This window comes from Coregonus lavaretus, assembly GCF_964263955.1.
Source record: "Coregonus lavaretus genome assembly, contig: HAP1_SCAFFOLD_1408, whole genome shotgun sequence".
Lineage (NCBI taxonomy): Eukaryota > Metazoa > Chordata > Actinopteri > Salmoniformes > Salmonidae > Coregonus > Coregonus lavaretus.
Genome location: NW_028163257.1, coordinates 8201 through 31585, shown reverse-complemented (window position 1 = coordinate 31585; position 23385 = coordinate 8201). Strand labels below are relative to the sequence as shown.

Genomic DNA, 23385 nt, shown 5'->3' with positions numbered 1-23385 from the left:
ACATCTCAAATTTAGACTCATCAGACCAAAGGACACATTTCCACCGGTCTAATGTCCATTGCTCGTATTTCTTGGCCCATCCAAGTCTCCTCTTCTTATTGTGTCCTTTAGTAGTGGTTTCTTTGCAGCAATTCGACCATGAAGGCCTGATTCACACAGTCCCCTCTGAACAGTTGATGTTGAGATGTGTCTGCGACTTGTTTGTGAAGCATATTTAGTTATACATTAATTCCTTTACCTTTAGTTATTCATTAAAGGCAATGAGGCCCCTTATCTACTTCCCCAGAGTCAGATGAATGCCCCTTACCTACTTCCCCAGAGTCAGATGAATGCCCCTTATCTACTTCCCCAGAGTCAGATGAATGCCCCTTACCTACTTCCCCAGAGTCAGATGAATGCCCCTTACCTACTTCCCCAGAGTCAGATGAATGCCCCTTACCTACTTCCCCAGAGTCAGATGAATGCCCCTTACCTACTTCCCAGAGTCAGATGAATGCCCCTTACCTACTTCCCCAGAGTCAGATGAATGCCCCTTACCTACTTCCCCAGAGTCAGATGAATGCCCCTTACCTACTTCCCCAGAGTCAGATGAATGCCCCTTACCTACTTCCCCAGAGTCAGATGAATGCCCCTTACCTACTTCCCCAGAGTCAGATGAATGCCCCTTACCTACTTCCCCAGAGTCAGATGAATGCCCCTTATCTACTTCCCCAGAGTCAGATGAACTCGTGGATGAAGGAAGTTAGAGGTAGTTTCGCGAGACAATGCTAACTAGTGTTAGTGCAATGACTGGAAGTCTATGGTATATGCTAGCATACCATAGACTTCCAGTCATAGCGCTAACGCTAGTAAGCAATTGCAATAGCGCTAGTTAGCGACGTCCTTCAAACTCTGCAACTGGATCCTGGACTTCCTGACGGGCCGCCCCCAGGTGGTAAGGGTAGGTAACAACACATCTGCCACGCTGAGTCTCAACTCGGGGGCCCCTCAGGGGTGTGTGCTCAGTCCCCTCCTGTACTCCCTGTTCACCCATGACTGCATGGCCAGGCACGTCTCCAACAGCATCATTACGTTTGCCGATGACACAACAGTGGTAGGCCTGATCACCGACAACGATGAGACAGCCTATAGGGAGGAGGTCAGAGACCTGGCCTTGTGGTGCCAGGATAACAACCTCTCCCTCAACGTGATCAAGACAAAGGAGATGATCGTGGACTACAGGAAAAGGATGGCCGAACACTCCCCCATTGACATCGACGGGGCTGTAGTGGAGCGGGTCGAGAGTTTCAAGTTCCTTGGTGTCCACATCACCAACAAACTATCATGGTCCAAACACACCAAGACAGTCGTGAAGAGGGCACGACAAAGCACGGGTCCCCAGATCATCCAAAAGTTCTACAGCTGCACCATCGAGAGCATCCTGACCATTTGCATCACCGCCTGGTATGGCAACTGCTCGGCATCCGACCGTAAGGTGCTACAGAGGGTAGTGCGTACGGCCCAGTACATCACTGGGGCCAAGCTTCCTGCCATCCAGGACCTCTAAGACTGCTGAACAATTAATAAAATGGCCACCCGGACTATTTACACTGCTGCTACTCGCTGTTTATGATCTCTGCATAGTCACTTTACCCCTACCTACATGTACAAATTACCTCGACTAACCTGTACCCCCACACATTGACTTGGTACCGGTACCCCCTGTATATAGCCTCATTATTACCTGGACTAACCTGTACCCCCACACATTGACTCGGTACCGGTACCCCCTGTATATAGCCTCATTATTACCTCGACTAACCTGTACCCCAGCCCATTGACTCGGTACCGGTAGCCACTGTATATAGCCTCATTATTACCTGGACTAACCTGTACCCCAGCCCATTGACTCGGTACTGGTACCCCCTGTATATAGCCTCATTATTACCTGGACTAACCTGTACCCCCACACATTGACTCGGTACCGGTACCCCCTGTATATAGCCTCATTATTGTTATTTTATTGTGTTACTTTTTATTTTATTGTTTACTTTAGTTTATTTAGTAAATATTTATCTCAACTCTATTTCTTGAACTGCATTGTTGGTTAAGGGCTTGTAAGTAAGCATTTCACAGTAAGATCTACACCTGTTGTATTCAGCCATGTGACAAATACAAAGTTCATCTGACCCTGGGGAAGTAGAATAAGGGCCACATTGCCAAAATCCCAAACCATCTCTTTAATTCCTTTACCATTAGTTATACATTCATTACATTTACCAATAGCTAAATACATCTTCAACAGCATATCCTTTCAGCTCACTGTCTGGTATAGGCCCAAAGTGGTCTGATCTAGACTCAACTCAGGCCAGGAAGTGGTCTGATCTAACCTCAACTCAGGCCAGGAAGTGGTCTGATCTAGTCTCAACTCAGGCCAGGAAACTCAGGCCAGGAAGTGGTCTGATCTAGTCTCAACTCAGGCCAGGAAGTGGTCTGATCTAACCTCAACTCAGGCCAGGAAGTGGTCTGATCTAGTCTCAACTCAGGCCAGGAAACTCAGGCCAGGAAGTGGTCTGATCTAGTCTCAACTCAGGCCAGGAAGTGGTCTGATCTAACCTCAACTCAGGCCAGGAAGTGGTCTGATCTAGTCTCAACTCAGGCCAGGAAACTCAGGCCAGGAAGTGGTCTGATCTAGTCTCAACTCAGGCCAGGAAGTGGTCTGATCTAACCTCAACTCAGGCCAGGAAGTGGTCTGATCTAGCCTCAACGCAGACCAGGAAGTGGTCTGATCTAGTATCAACTCAGGCCAGGAAACTCAGGCCAGGAAGTGGTCTGATCTAACCTCAACTCAGGCCAGGAAGTGGTCTGATCTAGTCTCAACTCAGGCCAGGGTAGAATAGAAGTACACACCTCCCCAACAAACATACCAGTCAATATTGAAACAACAGTCATGAAATAATGTGCTTTTATTGCTATAATATCCAGTGAGTTGTTCCGTCGGAGGAATCAATACCATAGAAGTAGAATTCATTCTATATACAGAACCCCTCATTCTATAACCTCTAATTCTATATAGGGAACCTTTCCAACAGCCTTCCAGGAAATCCTTCCAAAACTCTGGCTGGTTGCAATACTTTTCACTGTCTGCTAACATGGTCTTACCTGGCAGGTAAAATGAGCTAGTTAGACTAGTACATTAAAATAGCTCAAAACACGTCCACTCACCAGCTGACATCGTTTTTCTTCTAAACATTAGTGTTTTTAAAATCTGTGTTTCTTTGCCATGTATCCCAGAAAGGAACAATGTTGATCTACAAACAACATATTTTAAACGGTGAAATTCAGAAACCTTGAAGAAACCTTGTTCCAGAGTGAAGGGTGTTTGAAAGAGAAACCAATGGGCCATAAAAAGCCAACAAAGCAAAAGGAACGGTTGGTTCACAGTCTCTATTAAAGGGTGGACAAAACGACGTCGTCCTACTAAAGAAATCATGAGCTGTGCCTCCTCACTGACACATGGATGCCTTAGAAAGCAGAGGTGGTGCATAAACACACACATCGGTCTAAACCAGGGCTCTCCAACCCTGTTCCTGGAGGATACCCTCCTGTAGGTTTTAACTCCAACCCTGTTCCTGGAGAGCAACCCTCCTGTAGGTTTTCACTCCAACCCTGTTCCTGGAGAGCAACCCTCCTGTAGGTTTTCACTCCAACCCTGTTCCTGGAGAGCTACCCTCCTGTAGGTTTTCACTCCAACCCTGTTCCTGGAGAGCTACCCTCCTGTAGGTTTTCACTCCAACCCTGTTCCTGGGGAGCTACCCTCCTGTAGGTTTTCACTCCAACCCTGTTCCTGGAGAGCTACCCTCCTGTAGGTTTTCACTCCAACCCTGTTCCTGGAGAGCAACCCTCCTGTAGGTTTTCACTCCAACCCTGTTCCTGGAGAGCTACCCTCCTGTAGGTTTTCACTCCAACCCTGTTCCTGGAGAGCTACCCTCCTGTAGGTTTTCACTCCAACCCTGTTCCTGGAGAGCTACCCTCCTGTAGGTTTTCACTACAACCCTGTTCCTGGAGAGCTATCCTCCTGTAGGTTTTCACTCCAACCCTGTTCCTGGAGAGCTACCCTCATGTAGGTTTTCACTCCAACCCTGTTCCTGGAGAGCTACCCTCCTGTAGGTTTTCGCTCCAACCCTGTTCCTGGAGGATACCCTCCTGTAGGTTTTCGCTCCAACCCCAGTTGTAACTAACCTGGTTCAGTTTATAAAACAGCTAATTATTTGAATCAGGTGCGCTAGATTAGGGTTGGAGTGAAAACCTACAGGACGGCAGCTCTCCAGGAACAGGGTTGGAGTGAAAACCTACAGGAGGGTATCCTCCAGGAACAGGGTTGGAGTGAAAACCTACAGGAGGGTATCCTCCAGGAACAGGGTTGGAATTAAAACCTACAGGAGGGTATCCTCCAGGAACAGGGTTGGAGTGAAAACCTACAGGAGGGTCTCTCTCCAGGAACAGGGTTGGAGTTAAAAACCTACAGGAGGGTCTCTCTCCAGGAACAGGGCTGGAATTAAAAACCTACAGGAGGGTCTCTCTCCAGGAACAGGGTTGGAGTTAAAAACCTACAGGAGGGAATCTCTCCAGGAACAGGGTTGGAGTTAAAAACCTACAGGAGGGAATCTCTCCAGGAACGGGGTTGGAGTTAAAAACCTACAGGAGGGTCTCTCTCCAGGAACAGGGTCGGAGTGAAAACCTACAGGAGGGTATCCTCCAGGAACAGGGTTGGAGTGAAAACCTACAGGAGGGTATCCTCCAGGAACAGGGTTGGAGTGAAAACCTACAGGAGGGTCTCCTCCAGGAACAGGGTTGGAGTGAAACCCTACAGGAGGGTCTCCTCCAGGAACAGGGTTGGAGTGAAAACCTACAGGAGGGTCTCCTCCAGGAACAGGGTTGGAGTGAAAACCTACAGGAGGGTCTCCTCCAGGAACAGGGTTGGAGTGAAAACCTACAGGAGGGTATCCTCCAGGAACAGGGTTGGAGTGAAAACCTACAGGAGGGTATCCTCCAGGAACAGGGTCGGAGAGCCCTGGTCTAAACACACAGAGGTCTAAGAAAACGTCCTTTATTATAAAGGATCGACTCCCCCCTCACAGGGCCAGATCAGAACCCTCAGAAAACAGGATCAACATTATTTCCACTCTGCTGCACTATAGAATAGATTCTAACATGGAGACGATACATAGCAAAGACTGTCTCTAGATACAGACACACAGACAGGTGGTTAGAAAAGTCATCTGAGGCAAAGTGAGCCGCTATTCCAGCAGGAGGTGGAGAGAGGAGAGGGTGAAGGAAGAGGCCTAAAGGAGGGGACGGAGGAGTCTAGAAGAGGGGGAAGGAAGAGGCCTAAAGGAGGGGACGGAGGAGTCTAGAAGAGGGGGTAAGAAGAGGCCTAAAGGAGGGGACGGAGGAGTCTAGAAGAGGGTGAAGGAAGAGGCCTAAAGGAGGGGACGGAGGAGTCTAGAAGAGGGTGAAGGAAGAGGCCTAAAGGAGGGGACGGAGGAGTCTAGAAGAGGGTGAAGGAAGAGGCCTAAAGGAGGGGACGGAGGAGTCTAGAAGAGGGTGAAGGAAGAGGCCTAAAGGAGGGGACGGAGGAGTCTAGAAGAGGGTGAAGGAAGAGGCCTAAAGGAGGGGACGGAGGAGTCTAGAAGAGGGTGAAGGAAGAGGCCTAAAGGAGGGGACGGAGGAGTCTAGAAGAGGGTGAAGGAAGAGGCCTAAAGGAGGGGACGGAGTAGTCTAGAAGAGGGTGAAGGAAGAGGCCTAAAGGAGGGGACGGAGTAGTCTAGAAGAGGGTGAAGGAAGAGGCCTAAAGGAGGGGACGGAGTAGTCTAGAAGAGGGTGAAGGAAGAGGCCTAAAGGAGGGGACGGAGGAGTCTAGAAGAGGGTGAAGGAAGAGGCCTAAAGGAGGGGACGGAGGAGTCTAGAAGAGGGTGAAGGAAGAGGCCTAAAGGAGGGGACGGAGGAGTCTAGAAGAGGCTTGATCAGGGTCCTCCTGGTCCTCACTGGCTCCGTGGTCAGTAAGAATCCTTCCCCTGGGTCAGGTGGGGTCGACTAGCTGAACAGGTAACGCTACGGATCACCTCCATCCACCTGGAGACAGACAAACAGACAGGTTAGAGAGACAGACAGGTAACACTACGGATCATCTCCATCCACCTGGAGACAGACAGACAGACAGGTTAGCGAGACAGACAGGTAACACTACGGATCACCTCCATCCACCTGGAGACAGACAGACAGACAGGTTAGAGAGACAGACAGGTAACACTACGGATCACCTCCATCCACCTGGAGACAGACAGACAGACAGACAGGTTAGAGAGACAGACAGGTAACACTACGGATCACCTCCATCCACCTGGAGACAGACAGACAGACAGGTTAGAGAGACAGACAGGTAACACTACGGATCACCTCCATCCACCTGGAGACAGACAGACAGACAGGTTAGAGAGACAGACAGGTAACACTACGGATCACCTCCATCCACCTGGAGACAGACAGACAGACAGACAGGTTAGAGAGACAGACAGGTAACACTACGGATCACCTCCATCCACCTGGAGACAGACAGACAGACAGGTTAGCGAGACAGACAGGTAACACTACGGATCACCTCCATCCACCTGGAGACAGACAGACAGACAGGTTAGAGAGATAGACAGGTAACACTACGGATCACCTCCATCCACCTGGAGACAGACAGACAGACAGGTTAGAGAGACAGACAGGTAACACTACGGATCACCTACATCCACCTGGAGACAGACAGACAGACAGGTTAGAGAGATAGACAGGTAACACTACGGATCACCTCCATCCACCTTGAGACAGACAGACAGACAGGTTAGAGAGACAGACAGGTAACACTACGGATCACCTCCATCCACCTGGAGACAGACAGACAGGTTAGAGAGACAGACAGGTAACACTACGGATCACCTCCATCCACCTGGAGACAGACAGACAGACAGGTTAGAGAGACAGACAGGTAACACTACGGATCACCTCCATCCACCTGGAGACAGACAGACAGGTTAGAGAGACAGACAGGTAACACTACGGATCACCTCCATCCACCTGGAGACAGACAGACAAACAGGTTAGAGAGACAGACAGGTAACACTACGGATCACCTCCATCCACCTGGAGACAGACAGACAGACAGGTTAGAGAGACAGACAGGTAACACTACGGATCACCTCCATCCACCTGGAGACAGACAGACAGACAGGTTAGCGAGACAGACAGGTAACACTACGGATCACCTCCATCCACCTGGAGACAGACAGACAGGTTAGAGAGATAGACAGGTAACACTACGGATCACCTCCATCCACCTGGAGACAGACAGGTTAGAGAGACAGACAGGTAACACTACGGATCACCTCCATCCACCTGGAGACAGACAGACAGGTTAGAGAGACAGACAGGTAACACTACGGATCACCTCCATCCACCTGGAGACAGACAGACAGGTTAGAGAGACAGACAGGTAACACTACGGATCACCTCCATCCACCTGGAGACAGACAGACAGGTTAGAGAGACAGACAGGTAACACTACGGATCACCTCCATCCACCTGGAGACAGACAGACAGACAGGTTAGAGAGACAGACAGGTAACACTACGGATCACCTCCATCCACCTGGAGACAGACAGACAGACAGGTTAGAGAGACAGACAGGTAACACTACGGATCACCTCCATCCACCTGGAGACAGACAGACAGGTTAGAGAGACAGACAGGTAACACTACGGATCACCTCCATCCACCTGGAGACAGACAGACAAACAGACAGGTTAGAGAGACAGACAGGTAACACTACGGATCACCTCCATCCACCTGGAGACAGACAGACAGACAGGTTAGAGAGACAGACAGGTAACACTACGGATCACCTCCATCCACCTGGAGACAGACAGAATGAAGACACCAAAACCAAAACACCACCCTACACTACTGAAGACAACACAACCAACACCACACTACTGAAGACAACACAACCAAACACCACACTACACTACTGAAGACAACACAACCAAACACTACACTACATTACTGAAGACAACACAACCAACACCACACTACTGAAGACAACACAACCAAACACTACACTACACTACTGAAGACAACACATCCAAACACCACACTACACTACTGAAGACAACACAACCAACACCACACTACTGAAGACAACACAACCAAACACCACACTACTGAAGACAACACAACACAACCAAACACCACACTACACTACTGAAGACAACAAAACCAAACACCACACCACTGAAGACAACACAACCAAACACCACACTACTGAAGACAACAAAACCAAACACTACACTACTGAAGACAACACAACCAAACACCACACTACTGAAGACAACACAACCAAACACTACACCACTGAAGACAACACAACCAAACACTACACCAAACTACTGAAGACAACACATCCAAACACTACACCACACTACTGAAGACAACACATCCAAACACCACACTACACCACTGAAGACAACACAACCAAACACCACACTACTGAAGACAACACAACCAAACACTACACTACTGAAGACAACACAACCAAACACTACACCACTGAAGAAAACACAACCAAACACTACACTACTGAAGACAACACATCCAAACACTACACTACACTACTGAAGACAACACAACCAAACACTACACTACTGAAGACAACACAACCAACACCACACTACTGAAGACAACACAACCAAACACTACACTACTGAAGACAACACAACCAACACCACACTACTGAAGACAACACAACCAAACACTACACTACACTACTGAAGACAACACAACCAAACACCACACTACACTACTGAAGACAACACAACCAAACACCACACAACTGAAGACAACACAACCAAACACCACACTACTGAAGACAACACAACCAAACACTACACTACTGAAGACAACACAACCAAACACCACACTACTGAAGACAACACAACCAAACACTACACCACTGAAGACAACACAACCAAACACTACACTACTGAAGACAACACAACCAAACACTACACCACACTACTGAAGACAACACAACCAAACACTACACCACTGAAGACAACACAACCAAACACCACACTACACTACTGAAGACAACACATCCAAACACTACACTACAGAAGACAACACAACCAAACACTACACTACAGAAGACAACACAACCAAACACTACTGAAGACAACACAACCAAACACCACACTACTGAAGACAACACAACCAAACACTACACTACTGAAGACAACACAACCAAACACTACACTACTGAAGACAACACAACCAAACACTACACTACTGAAGACAACACAACCAAACACTACTGAAGACAACACAACCAAACACCACACTACTGAAGACAACACAACCAAACACCACACTACACTACTGAAGACAACACAACCAAACACTACACTACTGAAGACAACACAACCAAACACCACACTACTGAAGACAACACAACCAACACTACTGAAGACAACACAACCAAACACTACACTACTGAAGACAACACAACCAAACACTAACTACTGAAGACAACACAACCAAACACCACACTACTGAAGACAACACAACCAACACTACTGAAGACAACACAACCAAACACTACACTACTGAAGACAACACAACCAAACACCACACTACTGAAGGCAACACAACCAAACACCACACTACTGAAGACAACACAGCCAAACACTACACTACACTACTGAAGACAACACAACCAAACACCACACTACTGAAGACAACACTACACTACTGAAGACAACACAACCAAACACTAACTACTGAAGACAACACAACCAAACACCACACTACTGAAGACAACACTACACTACTGAAGACAACACAACCAAACACCACACTACTGAAGACAACACAACCAAACACCACACCACACTACTGAAGACAATACAACCAAACACCACACTACTGAAGACAACACTAAACTACTGAAGACAACACAACCAAACACTACACTACTGAAGACAACACAACCAAACACCACACTACTGAAGACAACACAACCAAAAACTAAACTACACTATGGAAGACAACACATCCAAACACTACACTACTGAAGACAACACAACCAAACACCACACTACTGAAGACAACACATCCAAAAAATACACTACACTATGGAAGACAACACAACCAAACACTACTGAAGACAACACAACCAAACACTACACTACTGAAGACAACACAACCAAACACCACACTACTGAAGACAACACTACACTACTGAAGACAACACAACCAAACACTACTGAAGACAACACAACCAAACACCACACTACTGAAGACAACACAACCAAACACTACACTACTGAAGACAACACAACCAAACCCCACACTACTGAAGACAACACTACACTACTGAAGACAACACAACCAAACACCACACTACTGAAGACAACACAACCAAACACTACACTACTGAAGACAACACAACCAAACACCACACTACTGAAGACAACACTACACTACTGAAGACAACACAACCAAACACCACACTACTGAAGACAACACTACACTACTGAAGACAACACAACCAAACACTACACTACTGAAGACAACACAACCAAACACCACACTACTGAAGACAACACCACACTACTGAAGACAACACAACCAAACACCACACTACTGAAGACAACACAACCAAACACCACACTACTGAAGACAACACAACCAAACACTACTGAAGACAACACAACCAAACACCACACTACTGAAGACAACACAACCAAACACTACACTACACTACTGAAGACAACACAACCAAACACCACACTACACTACTGAAGACAACACATCCAAACACTACACTACACTACTGAAGACAACACAACCAAACACCACACTACTGAAGACAACACAACCAAACACTACACTACTGAAGACAACACAACCAAACACTACACTACTGAAGACAACACAACCAAACACTACACTACTGAAGACAACACAACCAAACACCACACTACTGAAGACAAAACAACAAACACCACACTACACTACTGAAGACAACACAACCAAACACCACACTACACTACTGAAGACAACACAACCAAACACCACACTACACTACTGAAGACAACACAACCAAACACCACACTACTGAAGACAACACAACCAAACACCACACTACTGAAGACAACACAACCAAACACCACACTACACTACTGAAGACAACACAACCAAACACCACACTACACTACTGAAGACAACACAACCAAACACCACACTACTGAAGACAACACAACCAAACACCACACTACTGAAGACAACACAACCAAACACCACACTACACTACTGAAGACAACACAACCAAACACTACTGAAGACAACACAACCAAACACTACACTACTGAAGACAACACAACCAAACACTACTGAAGACAACACAACCAAACACTACTGAAGACAACACAACCAAACACTACTGAAGACAACACAACCAAACACCACACTACTGAAGACAACACAACCAAACACCACACTACACTACTGAAGACAACACAACCAAACACCACACTACTGAAGACAACACAACCAAACACCACACTACTGAAGACAACACAACCAAACACCACACTACTGAAGACAACACAACCAAACACCACACTACACTACTGAAGACAACACAACCAAACACCACACTACTGAAGACAACACAACCAAACACCACACTACTGAAGACAACACAACCAAACACCACACTACACTACTGAAGACAACACAACCAAACACTACTGAAGACAACACAACCAAACACTACACTACTGAAGACAACACAACCAAACACTACTGAAGACAACACAACCAAACACTACTGAAGACAACACAACCAAACACTACTGAAGACAACACAACCAAACACCACACTACACTACTGAAGACAACACAACCAAACACCACACTGCTGAAGACAACACAACCAAACACCACACTACACTACTGAAGACAACACAACCAAACACCACTGAAGACAACACAACCAAACACCACACTACACTACTGAAGACAACACAACCAAACACCACACTCCTGAAGACAACACAACCAAACACCACACTACACTACTGAAGACAACACAACCAAACACCACACTACTGAAGACAACACAACCAAACACTACACTACACTACTGAAGACAACACAACCAAACACCACACTACACTACTGAAGACAACACATCGAAACACTACACTACACTACTGAAGACAACACAACCAAACACCACACTACTGAAGACAACACAACCAAACACTACACTACTGAAGACAACACAACCAAACACTACACTACTGAAGACAACACAACCAAACACTACACTACTGAAGACAACACAACCAAACACTACACTACTGAAGACAACACAACCAAACACTACACTACTGAAGACAACACAACCAAACACCACACTACTGAAGACAAAACAACCAAACACCACACTACACTACTGAAGACAACACAACCAAACACCACACTACTGAAGACAACACAACCAAACACCACACTACTGAAGACAACACAACCAAACACCACACTACTGAAGACAACACAACCAAACACCACACTACACTACTGAAGACAACACAACCAAACACTACTGAAGACAACACAACCAAACACTACTGAAGACAACACAACCAAACACTACACTACTGAAGACAACACAACCAAACACTACTGAAGACAACACAACCAAACACTACTGAAGACAACACAACCAAACACTACACTACTGAAGACAACACAACCAAACACCACACTACACTACTGAAGACAACACAACCAAACACCACACTACTGAAGACAACACAACCAAACACCACACTACACTACTGAAGACAACACAACCAAACACCACACTACTGAAGACAACACAACCAAACACCACACTACACTACTGAAGACAACACAACCAAACACCACACTACTGAAGACAACACAACCAAACACCACACTACACTACTGAAGACAACACAACCAAACACCACACTACTGAAGACAACACAACACAACCAAACACCACACTACTGAAGACAACACAACCAAACACCACACTACTGAAGACAACACAACCAAACACTACACTACTGAAGACAACACAACCAAACACCACACTACTGAAGACAACACAACCAAACACCACACTACTGAAGACAACAAAACCAAACACTACACTACTGAAGATAAAACCACACTACAGGACGGTCAGCAAGACAACACCACTACAGGACGGTCAGCAAGACAACACCACTACAGGACGGTCAGCAAGACAACACCACTACAGGACGGTCAGCAAGACAACACCACTACAGGACGGTCAGCAAGACAACACCACTACAGGACGGTCAGCAAGACAACACCACTACAGGACGGTCAGCAAGACAACACCACTACAGGACGGTCAGCAAGACAACACCACTACAGGACGGTCAGCAAGACAACACCACTACAGGACGGTCAGCAAGACAACACCACTACAGGACGGTCAGCAAGACAACACCACTACAGGACGGTCAGCAAGACAACGTACCTCTGGAAGGTGTACTGGCTCTCTGACCGGAAGTAGTACACATGAGACTTGAAGTGGAGCTTGAAAACGTAGTCCTTCTGGATGTTCTCCGTCTCCGCAGGAACTGTCAACGAGTAGCCTAGCAACGGGAGGCTGGCCAGAGGGTAGTCATCCTATAGGGGACAGAAGGAGAGGACCTTTAGACTACTGCATCCCATAATAAATACTATATAATACACTACCCAGAGGGTAGTCATCCTTTAGGCTGAAGTTGGTGAAGAGCACCCAGAGTTAGGGTTAGGTTTAGGTTAGGGTTAGGTTTAGGTTTAGGTTTAGGGTTAGGTTTAGGTTTAGGTTTAGGTTTAGGTTTAGGTTTAGGGTTAGGGTTAGGTTTAGGTTTAGGTTTAGGTTTAGGTTTAGGTTTAGGTTTAGGGTTAGGTTAGGGTTAGGTTTAGGTTTAGGTTTAGGTTTAGGTTAGGGTTAGGTTTAGGTTTAGGTTTAGGTTAGGTTAGGTTTAGGTTTAGGTTTAGGTTAGGGTTAGGTTAGGGTTAGGTTTAGGTTTAGGTTTAGGTTTAGGTTAGGTTTAGGGTTAGGGTTAGGTTTAGGTTTAGGTTAGGTTAGGTTTAGGTTTAGGTTAGGTTAGGGTTAGGTTTAGGTTTAGGTTAGGTTAGGGTTAGGTTTAGGTTTAGGTTAGGGTTAGGTTTAGGTTTAGGTTAGGGTTAGGTTTAGGTTTAGGTTTAGGTTAGGTTTAGGTTAGGGTTAGGTTTAGGTTTAGGTTTAGGTTAGGTTAGGGTTAGGGTTAGGTTTAGGTTAGGTTTAGGTTTAGGTTTAGGTTAGGTTAGGGTTAGGTTTAGGTTTAGGTTAGGTTAGGGTTAGGGTTGGGTTAGGTTTAGGTTAGGGTTAGGTTAGGGTTAGGTTTAGGGTTAGGTTAGGGTTAGGTTAGGGTTAGGTTTAGGTTAGGGTTAGGTTTAGGGTTAGGGTTAGGTTTAGGTTAAGGTTAGGGTTAGGTTAGGGTTAGGGTTAGGTTTAGGTTAGGGTCCTTACCTGATGTGATTTGTAGAAGAACAGGCTGAAGTTGGTTAAGACCACCCAGAGTTTCTGCCATCCATTACTGTTCTTAAACTTCCTCAGCAGGTTCCCTGATAACTGGTTCTGATAGGGGGAGAGAGGACCAATACGAAGAGACATTAAGACAGGATTAACCAATAGGAAGAGAGATTAACACAGGTCCAACATGGCTACTGTATCAGGCATGCAAATGAATCCTACTGCGTTCAGCAGAAAAAGAAACATCAGTACTGTCAGTAGCCTTTAACTCATTAACCCTTTATAGCTAGCAGGGATGCTAGGCCAACAGCCTCATGTTACTACTGAACAACTCATTAACCCTTTATAGCTAGCAGGGATGCTAGGCCAACAGCCTCATGGTACTACTGAACAACTCATTAACCCTTTATAGCTAGCAGGGATGCTAGGCCAACAGCCTCATGTTACTACTGAACAACTCATTAACCCTTTATAGCTAGCAGGGATGCTAGGCCAACAGCCTCATGGTACTACTGAACAACTCATTAACCCTTTATAGCTAGCAGGGATGCTAGGCCAACAGCCTCATGGTACTACTGAACAACTCATTAACCCTTTATAGCTAGCAGGGATGCTAGGCCAACAGCCTCATGTTACTACTGAACAACTCATTAACCCTTTATAGCTAGCAGGGATGCTAGGCCAACAGCCTCATGTTACTACTGAACAACTCATTAACCCTTTATAGCTAGCAGGGATGCTAGGCCAACAGCCTCGTGGTACTACTGAACAACTCATTAACCCTTTATAGCTAGCAGGGATGCTAGGCCAACAGCCTCGTGGTACTACTGAACAACTCATTAACCCTTTATAGCTAGCAGGGATGCTAGGCCAACAGCCTCATGTTACAACTGAACAACTCATTAACCCTTTATAGCTAGCAGGGATGCTAGGCCAACAGCCTCATGTTACAACTGAACAGTAATATTGCCTGTTATGTGATCGTGGACAACATCTTTGAATGGACAGCTTGTGTGGCTGGTGGGAAAACTAGGAGCACCAGTCTAAAGAACGTGTTGAAGTTACAATGTTGTTGTATCCGGTTACATCACACCTCCCTGTAACAACCATGTTGTTGTATCCGGTTATAATCACACCTCCCTGTAACAACCATGTTGTTGTATCCGGTTATAATCACACCTCCCTGTAACAACCATGTTGTTGTATCCGGTTACATCACACCTCAACAAGCATCAACTGTATTCACTTTGGTTCAGTCCCATATTTTTGCTACATTCCTAAGAGTCAATGTATAATTGGAAGCAGACTAATATGTAACAGTATTTTGTGAATTGCACCAGTCCCTCCTGCAGCAAAGCAGCCCCACAGCATGATGCTACCACCCCCGTGCTTCACGGTTGGGATGGTGTTCTTCGGCTTGCAAGCTCCCTCTTTTTCCTCCAAACATAACGATGGTCATTATGGCCAAACAGTTCTATTTTTGTTTCATCAGACCAGAGGACATTTCTCAAAAAATTACAATCTTTGTGTCCATGTGCAGTTGCAAACCGTAGTCTGGCTTTTTTATGGCGATTTTGGAGCCGTGGCTTCTTCCTTGCTGAGCGGCCTTTCAGGTTATTTCGATATAGGACTAGTTTTACTGTGGAAATAGACACTTTGTACCTATTTCCTCCAGCATCTTCACAAGGTCCTTTGCTGCTGTTCTGGGATTGATTTGCACTTTTCGCACCAAAGTACGTTCATCTCTAGGAGACAGAATGCGTCTCCTTCCTGAGCGGTATGACGACTGCGTGGTCCCATGGTGTTTATACTTGCGTACTGTTGTTTGTACAGATGAACGTGGTACCTTCAGGTGTTTGGAAATCGCTCCCAAGGATGAACCAGACTTGTGGAGGTCTACAATTTCTTTCTGAGGTCTTGGCTGATTTCTTTTGATTTTCCCAAGATGCCAAGCAAAGAGGCACTGAGTTTGAAGGTAGGCCTTGAAATACATCCACAGGTACAGCTCCAACTGACTGAAATGATGTAAATTAGCCTATCAGAAGCTTCTAAAGCCATGACTTCATGTTCTGGAATTTTCCAAGCTGTTTAAAGGCACAGTCAACTTAGTGTATGTAAACTTCTGACCCACTGGAATTATGATACAGTGAATTATAAGTGAAATAATCTGTCTGTAAACAATTGTTGGAAAGATTACTTGTGTCATGCACAAAGTAGATGTCCTAACCGACTTGCCAAAACTATAGTTTGTTAACAAGAAATGTGTGGAGTGGTTGAAAAACGAGTTTTAATGACTCCAACCTAAGTGTATGTAAACTTCCGACTTCAACTGTAGATAATAGAACAGTAGATTGTGGTTTGAATCAGCAGGTCAAGCTCTCCATCAGCCTCTCTATTGTTCTAGCTCTATGTGTAACAGCAGTCCCATACAGTCAGGTTCAGTTCTACGGATCCAGTTTAATACTGTTGTGTTCTATGTCATTCTGTTGGCCCAGTCCCTTTCCTTATCTACTGGAGCTGGTGTCAGTAAAGGACAGGCTCTGGGCCCGGTACCAGCACACCACTGACAGAGATGCTGGACCCTGAACCCTCAGCCCTGGCTCTGGGCCCGGTACCAGCACACCACTGACAGAGATGCTGGACCCTGAACCCTCAGCCCTGGCTCTGGGCCCGGTACCAGCACACCACTGACAGAGATGCTGGACCCTGAACCCTCAGCCCTGGCTCTGGGCCCGGTACCAGCACACCACTGACAGAGATGCTGGACCCTGAACCCTCAGCCCTGGCTCTGGGCCCGGTACCAGCACACCACTGACAGAGATGCTGGACCCTGAACCCTCAGCCCTGGCTCTGGGCCCGGTACCGTGCTAGGCCCCCTGCAGCCTGGTCTACGGCTAGAGAACAGCACCTCTAACTGACTGACTGGACCAGGGTCCAGGGAGACAGAGGGACAGAGAGAGAGGGAAGGACAGTGAGAGAAAGAACAGGTAAAACACAGACAGACAGACAGACAGCACCTGTGTTAGACAGACAGACAGACAGACAGACAGACAGACAGACAGACAGACAGACAGACAGGCAGGCAGGTACTCTGGAGCAGACTGAACAGGAATATCAGACAGGGACAAGAGAGTGAGAGAGAGGGAAGACACACTGAGACACAACACACTGAGACACAACACACAGACACAACACACTGAGACACACTGAGATACACTGAGACGCAACACACTGAGACGCAACACACAGAGACACAACACACTGAGACACAACACACAGACACAACACACTGAGACACACTGAGATACACTGAGACGCAACACACTGAGACGCAACACACAGAGACACAATACACTGAGACACAACACACTGAGACACACTGAGACACACTACACTGAGACACACTGAGACGCAATACACTGAGACACACTGAGACGCAATACACTGAGACACACTGAGACACACTGAGACGCAATACACTGAGACACACTGAGACACAATACACTGAGACACACCACACTGAGGCACACTACACAGAGACACAATACACAGAGACACACTACACAGAGACACAATACACAGAGACACACTACACAGAGACACAATACACAGAGACACAATACACAGAGACACACTACACAGAGACACAATACACAGAGACACACTACACAGAGACACACTACACAGAGACACAATACACAGAGACACACTACACAGAGACACACTACACAGAGACACAATACACAGAGACACAATACACAGAGACACAATACACAGAGACACAATACACAGAGACACAATACACTGAGACACAATACACAGAGACACAATACACAGAGACACACTGAGACACAATACACTGAGACACAATACACAGAGACACAATACACTGAGACACAATACACTGAGACACAATACACAGAGACACAATACACTGAGACACAATACACTGAGACACAATACACTGAGACACACTACACAGAGACACAATACACAGAGACACAATACACTGAGACACAATACACAGAGACACAATACACTGAGACACAATACACAGAGACACAATACACAGAGACACAATACACAGAGACACAATACACAGAGACACACTGAGACACACTGAGACACACTGAGACACAATACACTGAGACACAATACACAGAGACACAATACACTGAGACACAATACACAGAGACACAATACACTGAGACACAATACACTGAGACACAATACACAGAGACACAATACACTGAGACACACTACACTGAGACACACTGAGACACACTACACTGAGACACACTGAGACACAATACACTGAGACACACTGAGACACAATACACTGAGACACACTACACAGAGACACAATACACAGAGACACAATACACAGAGACACAATACACTGAGACACACTGAGACACAATACACAGAGACACAATACACTGAGACACAATACACAGAGACACAATACACTGAGACACAATACACTGAGACACAATACACTGAGACACACTGAGACACAATACACTGAGACACACTACACAGAGACACAATACACAGAGACACAATACACAGAGACACAATACACAGAGACACAATACACTGAGACACACTGAGACACAATACACTGAGACACACTACACAGAGACACAATACACAGAGACACAATACACAGAGACACAATACACAGAGACACACTACACAGAGACACACTGAGACACACTGAGACACACTACACTGAGACACACTACACTGAGACACAATACACAGAGACACAATACACAGAGACACAATACACAGAGACACACTACACAGAGACACAATACACAGAGACACACTACACAGAGACACAATACACAGAGACACAATACACAGAGACACAATACACAGAGACACAATACACAGAGACACAATACACAGAGACACAATACACAGAGACACAATACACAGAGACACAATACACAGAGACACACTACACAGAGACACAATACACAGAGACACAATACACAGAGACACACTGAGACACACTGAGACACACTGAGACACACTACACAGAGACACACTACACAGAGACACAATACACAGAGACACAATACACAGAGACACAATACACAGAGACACAATACACTGAGACACAATACACAGAGACACAATACACTGAGACACACTACACTGAGACACAATACACTGAGACACAATACACAGAGACACACTGAGACACAATACACTGAGACACAATACACAGAGACACAATACACAGAGACACAATACACAGAGACACAATACACTGAGACACAATACACTGAGACACAATACACAGAGACACAATACACAGAGACACAATACACTGAGACACAATACACTGAGACACAATACACAGAGACACAATACACTGAGACACAATACACTGAGACACAATACACTGAGACACAATACACAGAGACACAATACACTGAGACACACTACACTGAGACACACTACACAGAGACACAATACACTGAGACACACTACACAGAGACACAATACACAGAGACACAATACACAGAGACACAATACACAGAGACACAATACACTGAGACACACTACACTGAGACACACTACACAGAGACACACTACACAGAGACACAATACACTGAGACACACTACACAGAGACACAATACACAGAGACACAATACACAGAGACACAATACACTGAGACACAATACACTGAGACACAATACACTGAGACAATACACTGAGACAATACACTGAGACACACTGAGACACACTGAGACACACTACACAGAGACACAATACACAGAGACACAATACACTGAGACACACTACACAGAGACACACTACACTGAGACACACTACACAGAGACACAATACACAGAGACACACTACACTGAGACACACTACACAGAGACACACTACACTGAGACACACTACACAGAGACACAATACACTGAGACACACTACACTGAGACACACTACACAGAGACACAATACACTGAGACACACTACACAGAGACACAATACACAGAGACACAATACACAGAGACACAATACACAGAGACACAATACACTGAGACACAATACACTGAGACACACTACACTGAGACACACTACACAGAGACACACTACACAGAGACACAATACACTGAGACACACTACACTGAGACACACTACACAGAGACACAATACACAGAGACACAATACACAGAGACACAATACACTGAGACACAATACACTGAGACAATACACTGAGACAATACACTGAGACACACTGAGACACACTGAGACACACTACACAGAGACACAATACACAGAGACACAATACACTGAGACACACTACACAGAGACACACTACACTGAGACACACTACACAGAGACACAATACACAGACACAATACACTGAGACACACTACACAGACACAATACACTGAGACACAATATACTGACACAGCAGACAATGAGACAGAGAGGTTAGACAGACAGTACTGTGGGCCAGGGAGGTTAGACAGACAGTACTGTGGGCCAGGTAGGTACAGAAGACAGAGGTTAGACAGACAGTACTGTGGGCCAGGTAGGTACAGAAGACAGGGAGGTTAGACAGACAGTACTGTGGGCCAGGTAGGTACAGAAGACAGGGAGGTTAGACAGACAGTACTGTGGGCCAGGTAGGTACAGAAGACAGGGAGGTTAGACAGACAGTACTGTGGGCCAGGGAGGTTAGACAGACAGTACTGTGGGCCAGGTAGGTACAGAAGACAGGGAGGTTAGACAGACAGTACTGTGGGCCAGGGAGGTTAGACAGACAGTACTGTGGGCCAGGTAGGTACAGAAGACAGAGGTTAGACAGACAGTACTGTGGGCCAGGTAGGTACAGAAGACAGGGAGGTTAGACAGACAGTACTGTGGGCCAGGTAGGTTAGACAGACAGTACTGTGGGCCAGGTAGGTACAGAAGACAGAGGTTAGACAGACAGTACTGTGGGCCAGGTAGGTACAGAAGACAGGGAGGTTAGACAGACAGTACTGTGGGTCAGGTAGGTACAGAAGACAGGTAAGTTAGACAGACAGTACTGTGGGCCAGGTAGGTTAGACAGTACTGTGGGTCAGGTAGGTTAGACAGTACTGTGGGTCAGGTAGGTTAGACAGACAGTACTGTGGGTCAGGTAGGTTAGACAGTACTGTGGGCCAGGTAGGTACCTCCACAGCCACACTAAAGTCCACCATGGACACGGAGGTGTTGCGGTGCCAGCAGACATGAACCGTAGTGTTTCCTCGCTGTGCTGCCTGGCGCTCCAATGAGCTACGAGACGCACTCAGCTCCTCCTCTGGGTCTGCCTCCCCGCCGCCCTCCTCTGGAGACTCTGAGAACAGCACCAAGAGGAAATAATAAAGAGTTGATGAACACAAACGGAGGAGAAGCTCTTCTCTCCCCCAGTCCGACTGAGGACAGGTTTAACGTTGTTTCTCAGAGTACAAAACATCCTTGTCACAATAACTAAATAAGAGAAGTGATCATGTGAATAGATGGACTCAGAGTTAATCTTATAGGCTACATTTCTATACGGTCCGGTCATTTTAAATCTTGTTATTCCAAAACAGAAAAAGTACTCTGACATCTGTGCTTGACAACCTGTAAAAGATACTTGGTGGAGAGACAATGGGCAGGTAATGACAGGTACATAAAGACAGATATATAATAATGACAGGTACATAAAGACAGGTATATAATAATGACAGGTACATAAAGACAGGTATGTAATAATGACAGGTACATAAAGACAGGTATATAATATATAATAATGACAGGTACATAAAGATAGGTATATAATATATAATAATGACAGGTACATAAAGACAGGTATGTAATAATGACAGGTACATAAAGACAGGTATATAATAATGACAGGTACATAAAGACAGGTATATAATAATGCCAGGTACATAAAGACAGGTATATAATAATGACAGGTACATAAAGACAGGTATATAATAATGACAGGTACATAAAGACAGGTATATAATAATGACAGGTACATAAAGACAGGTATGTAATAATGACAGGTACATAAAGACAGGTATATAATAATGACAGGTACATAAAGACAGGTATATAATAATGACAGGTACATAAAGACAGGTATGTAATAATGACAGATAGATAAAGACAGGTATGTAATAATGACAGGTACATAAAGACAGGTATATAATAATGACAGGTACATAAAGACAGGTATATAATAATGACAGGTACATAAAGACAGGTATGTAATAATGACAGGTACATAAAGACAGGTATATAATAATGACAGGTACATAAAGACAGGTATGTAATAATGACAGGTACATAAAGACAGGTATATAATAATGACAGGTACATAAAGACAGGTATATAATAATGACAGGTACATAAACACAGGTATATAATAATGACAGGTACATAAAGACAGGTATGTAATAATGACAGGTACATAAAGACAGGTATATAATAATGACAGGTACATAAAGACAGGTATATAATAATGACAGGTACATAAAGACAGGTATATAATAATGACAGGTACATAAACACAGGTATATAATAATGACAGGTACATAAAGACAGGTATATAATAATGACAGGTACATAAAGACAGGTATATAATATATAATAATGCCAGGTACATAAAGACAGGTATATAATAATGACAGGTACATAAAGACAGGTATATAATAATGACAGGTACATAAAGACAGGTATG

At 45.3% G+C, this 23385-nt stretch overlaps 1 protein-coding gene across 1 annotated transcript; it reads right to left on the bottom strand.

Moving 5' to 3' along the window:
• Nucleotides 1-4931: 4931 nt before the first annotated feature.
• LOC311118347 (FERM, ARHGEF and pleckstrin domain-containing protein 1-like) lies at nt 4932-22221 on the bottom strand (the record flags this gene model as incomplete). The annotated part of the gene is made up of 5 exons (XM_084193160.1): nt 4932-6114; nt 13628-13779; nt 14651-14758; nt 21845-22087; nt 22201-22221. 5 exons carry the CDS (start codon nt 22219-22221, stop codon nt 6039-6041), a joined length of 600 nt encoding a protein of 199 aa, XP_084049286.1. The 3' UTR covers nt 4932-6038.
• Between the last annotated feature and the right edge of the window lie 1164 nt (nt 22222-23385).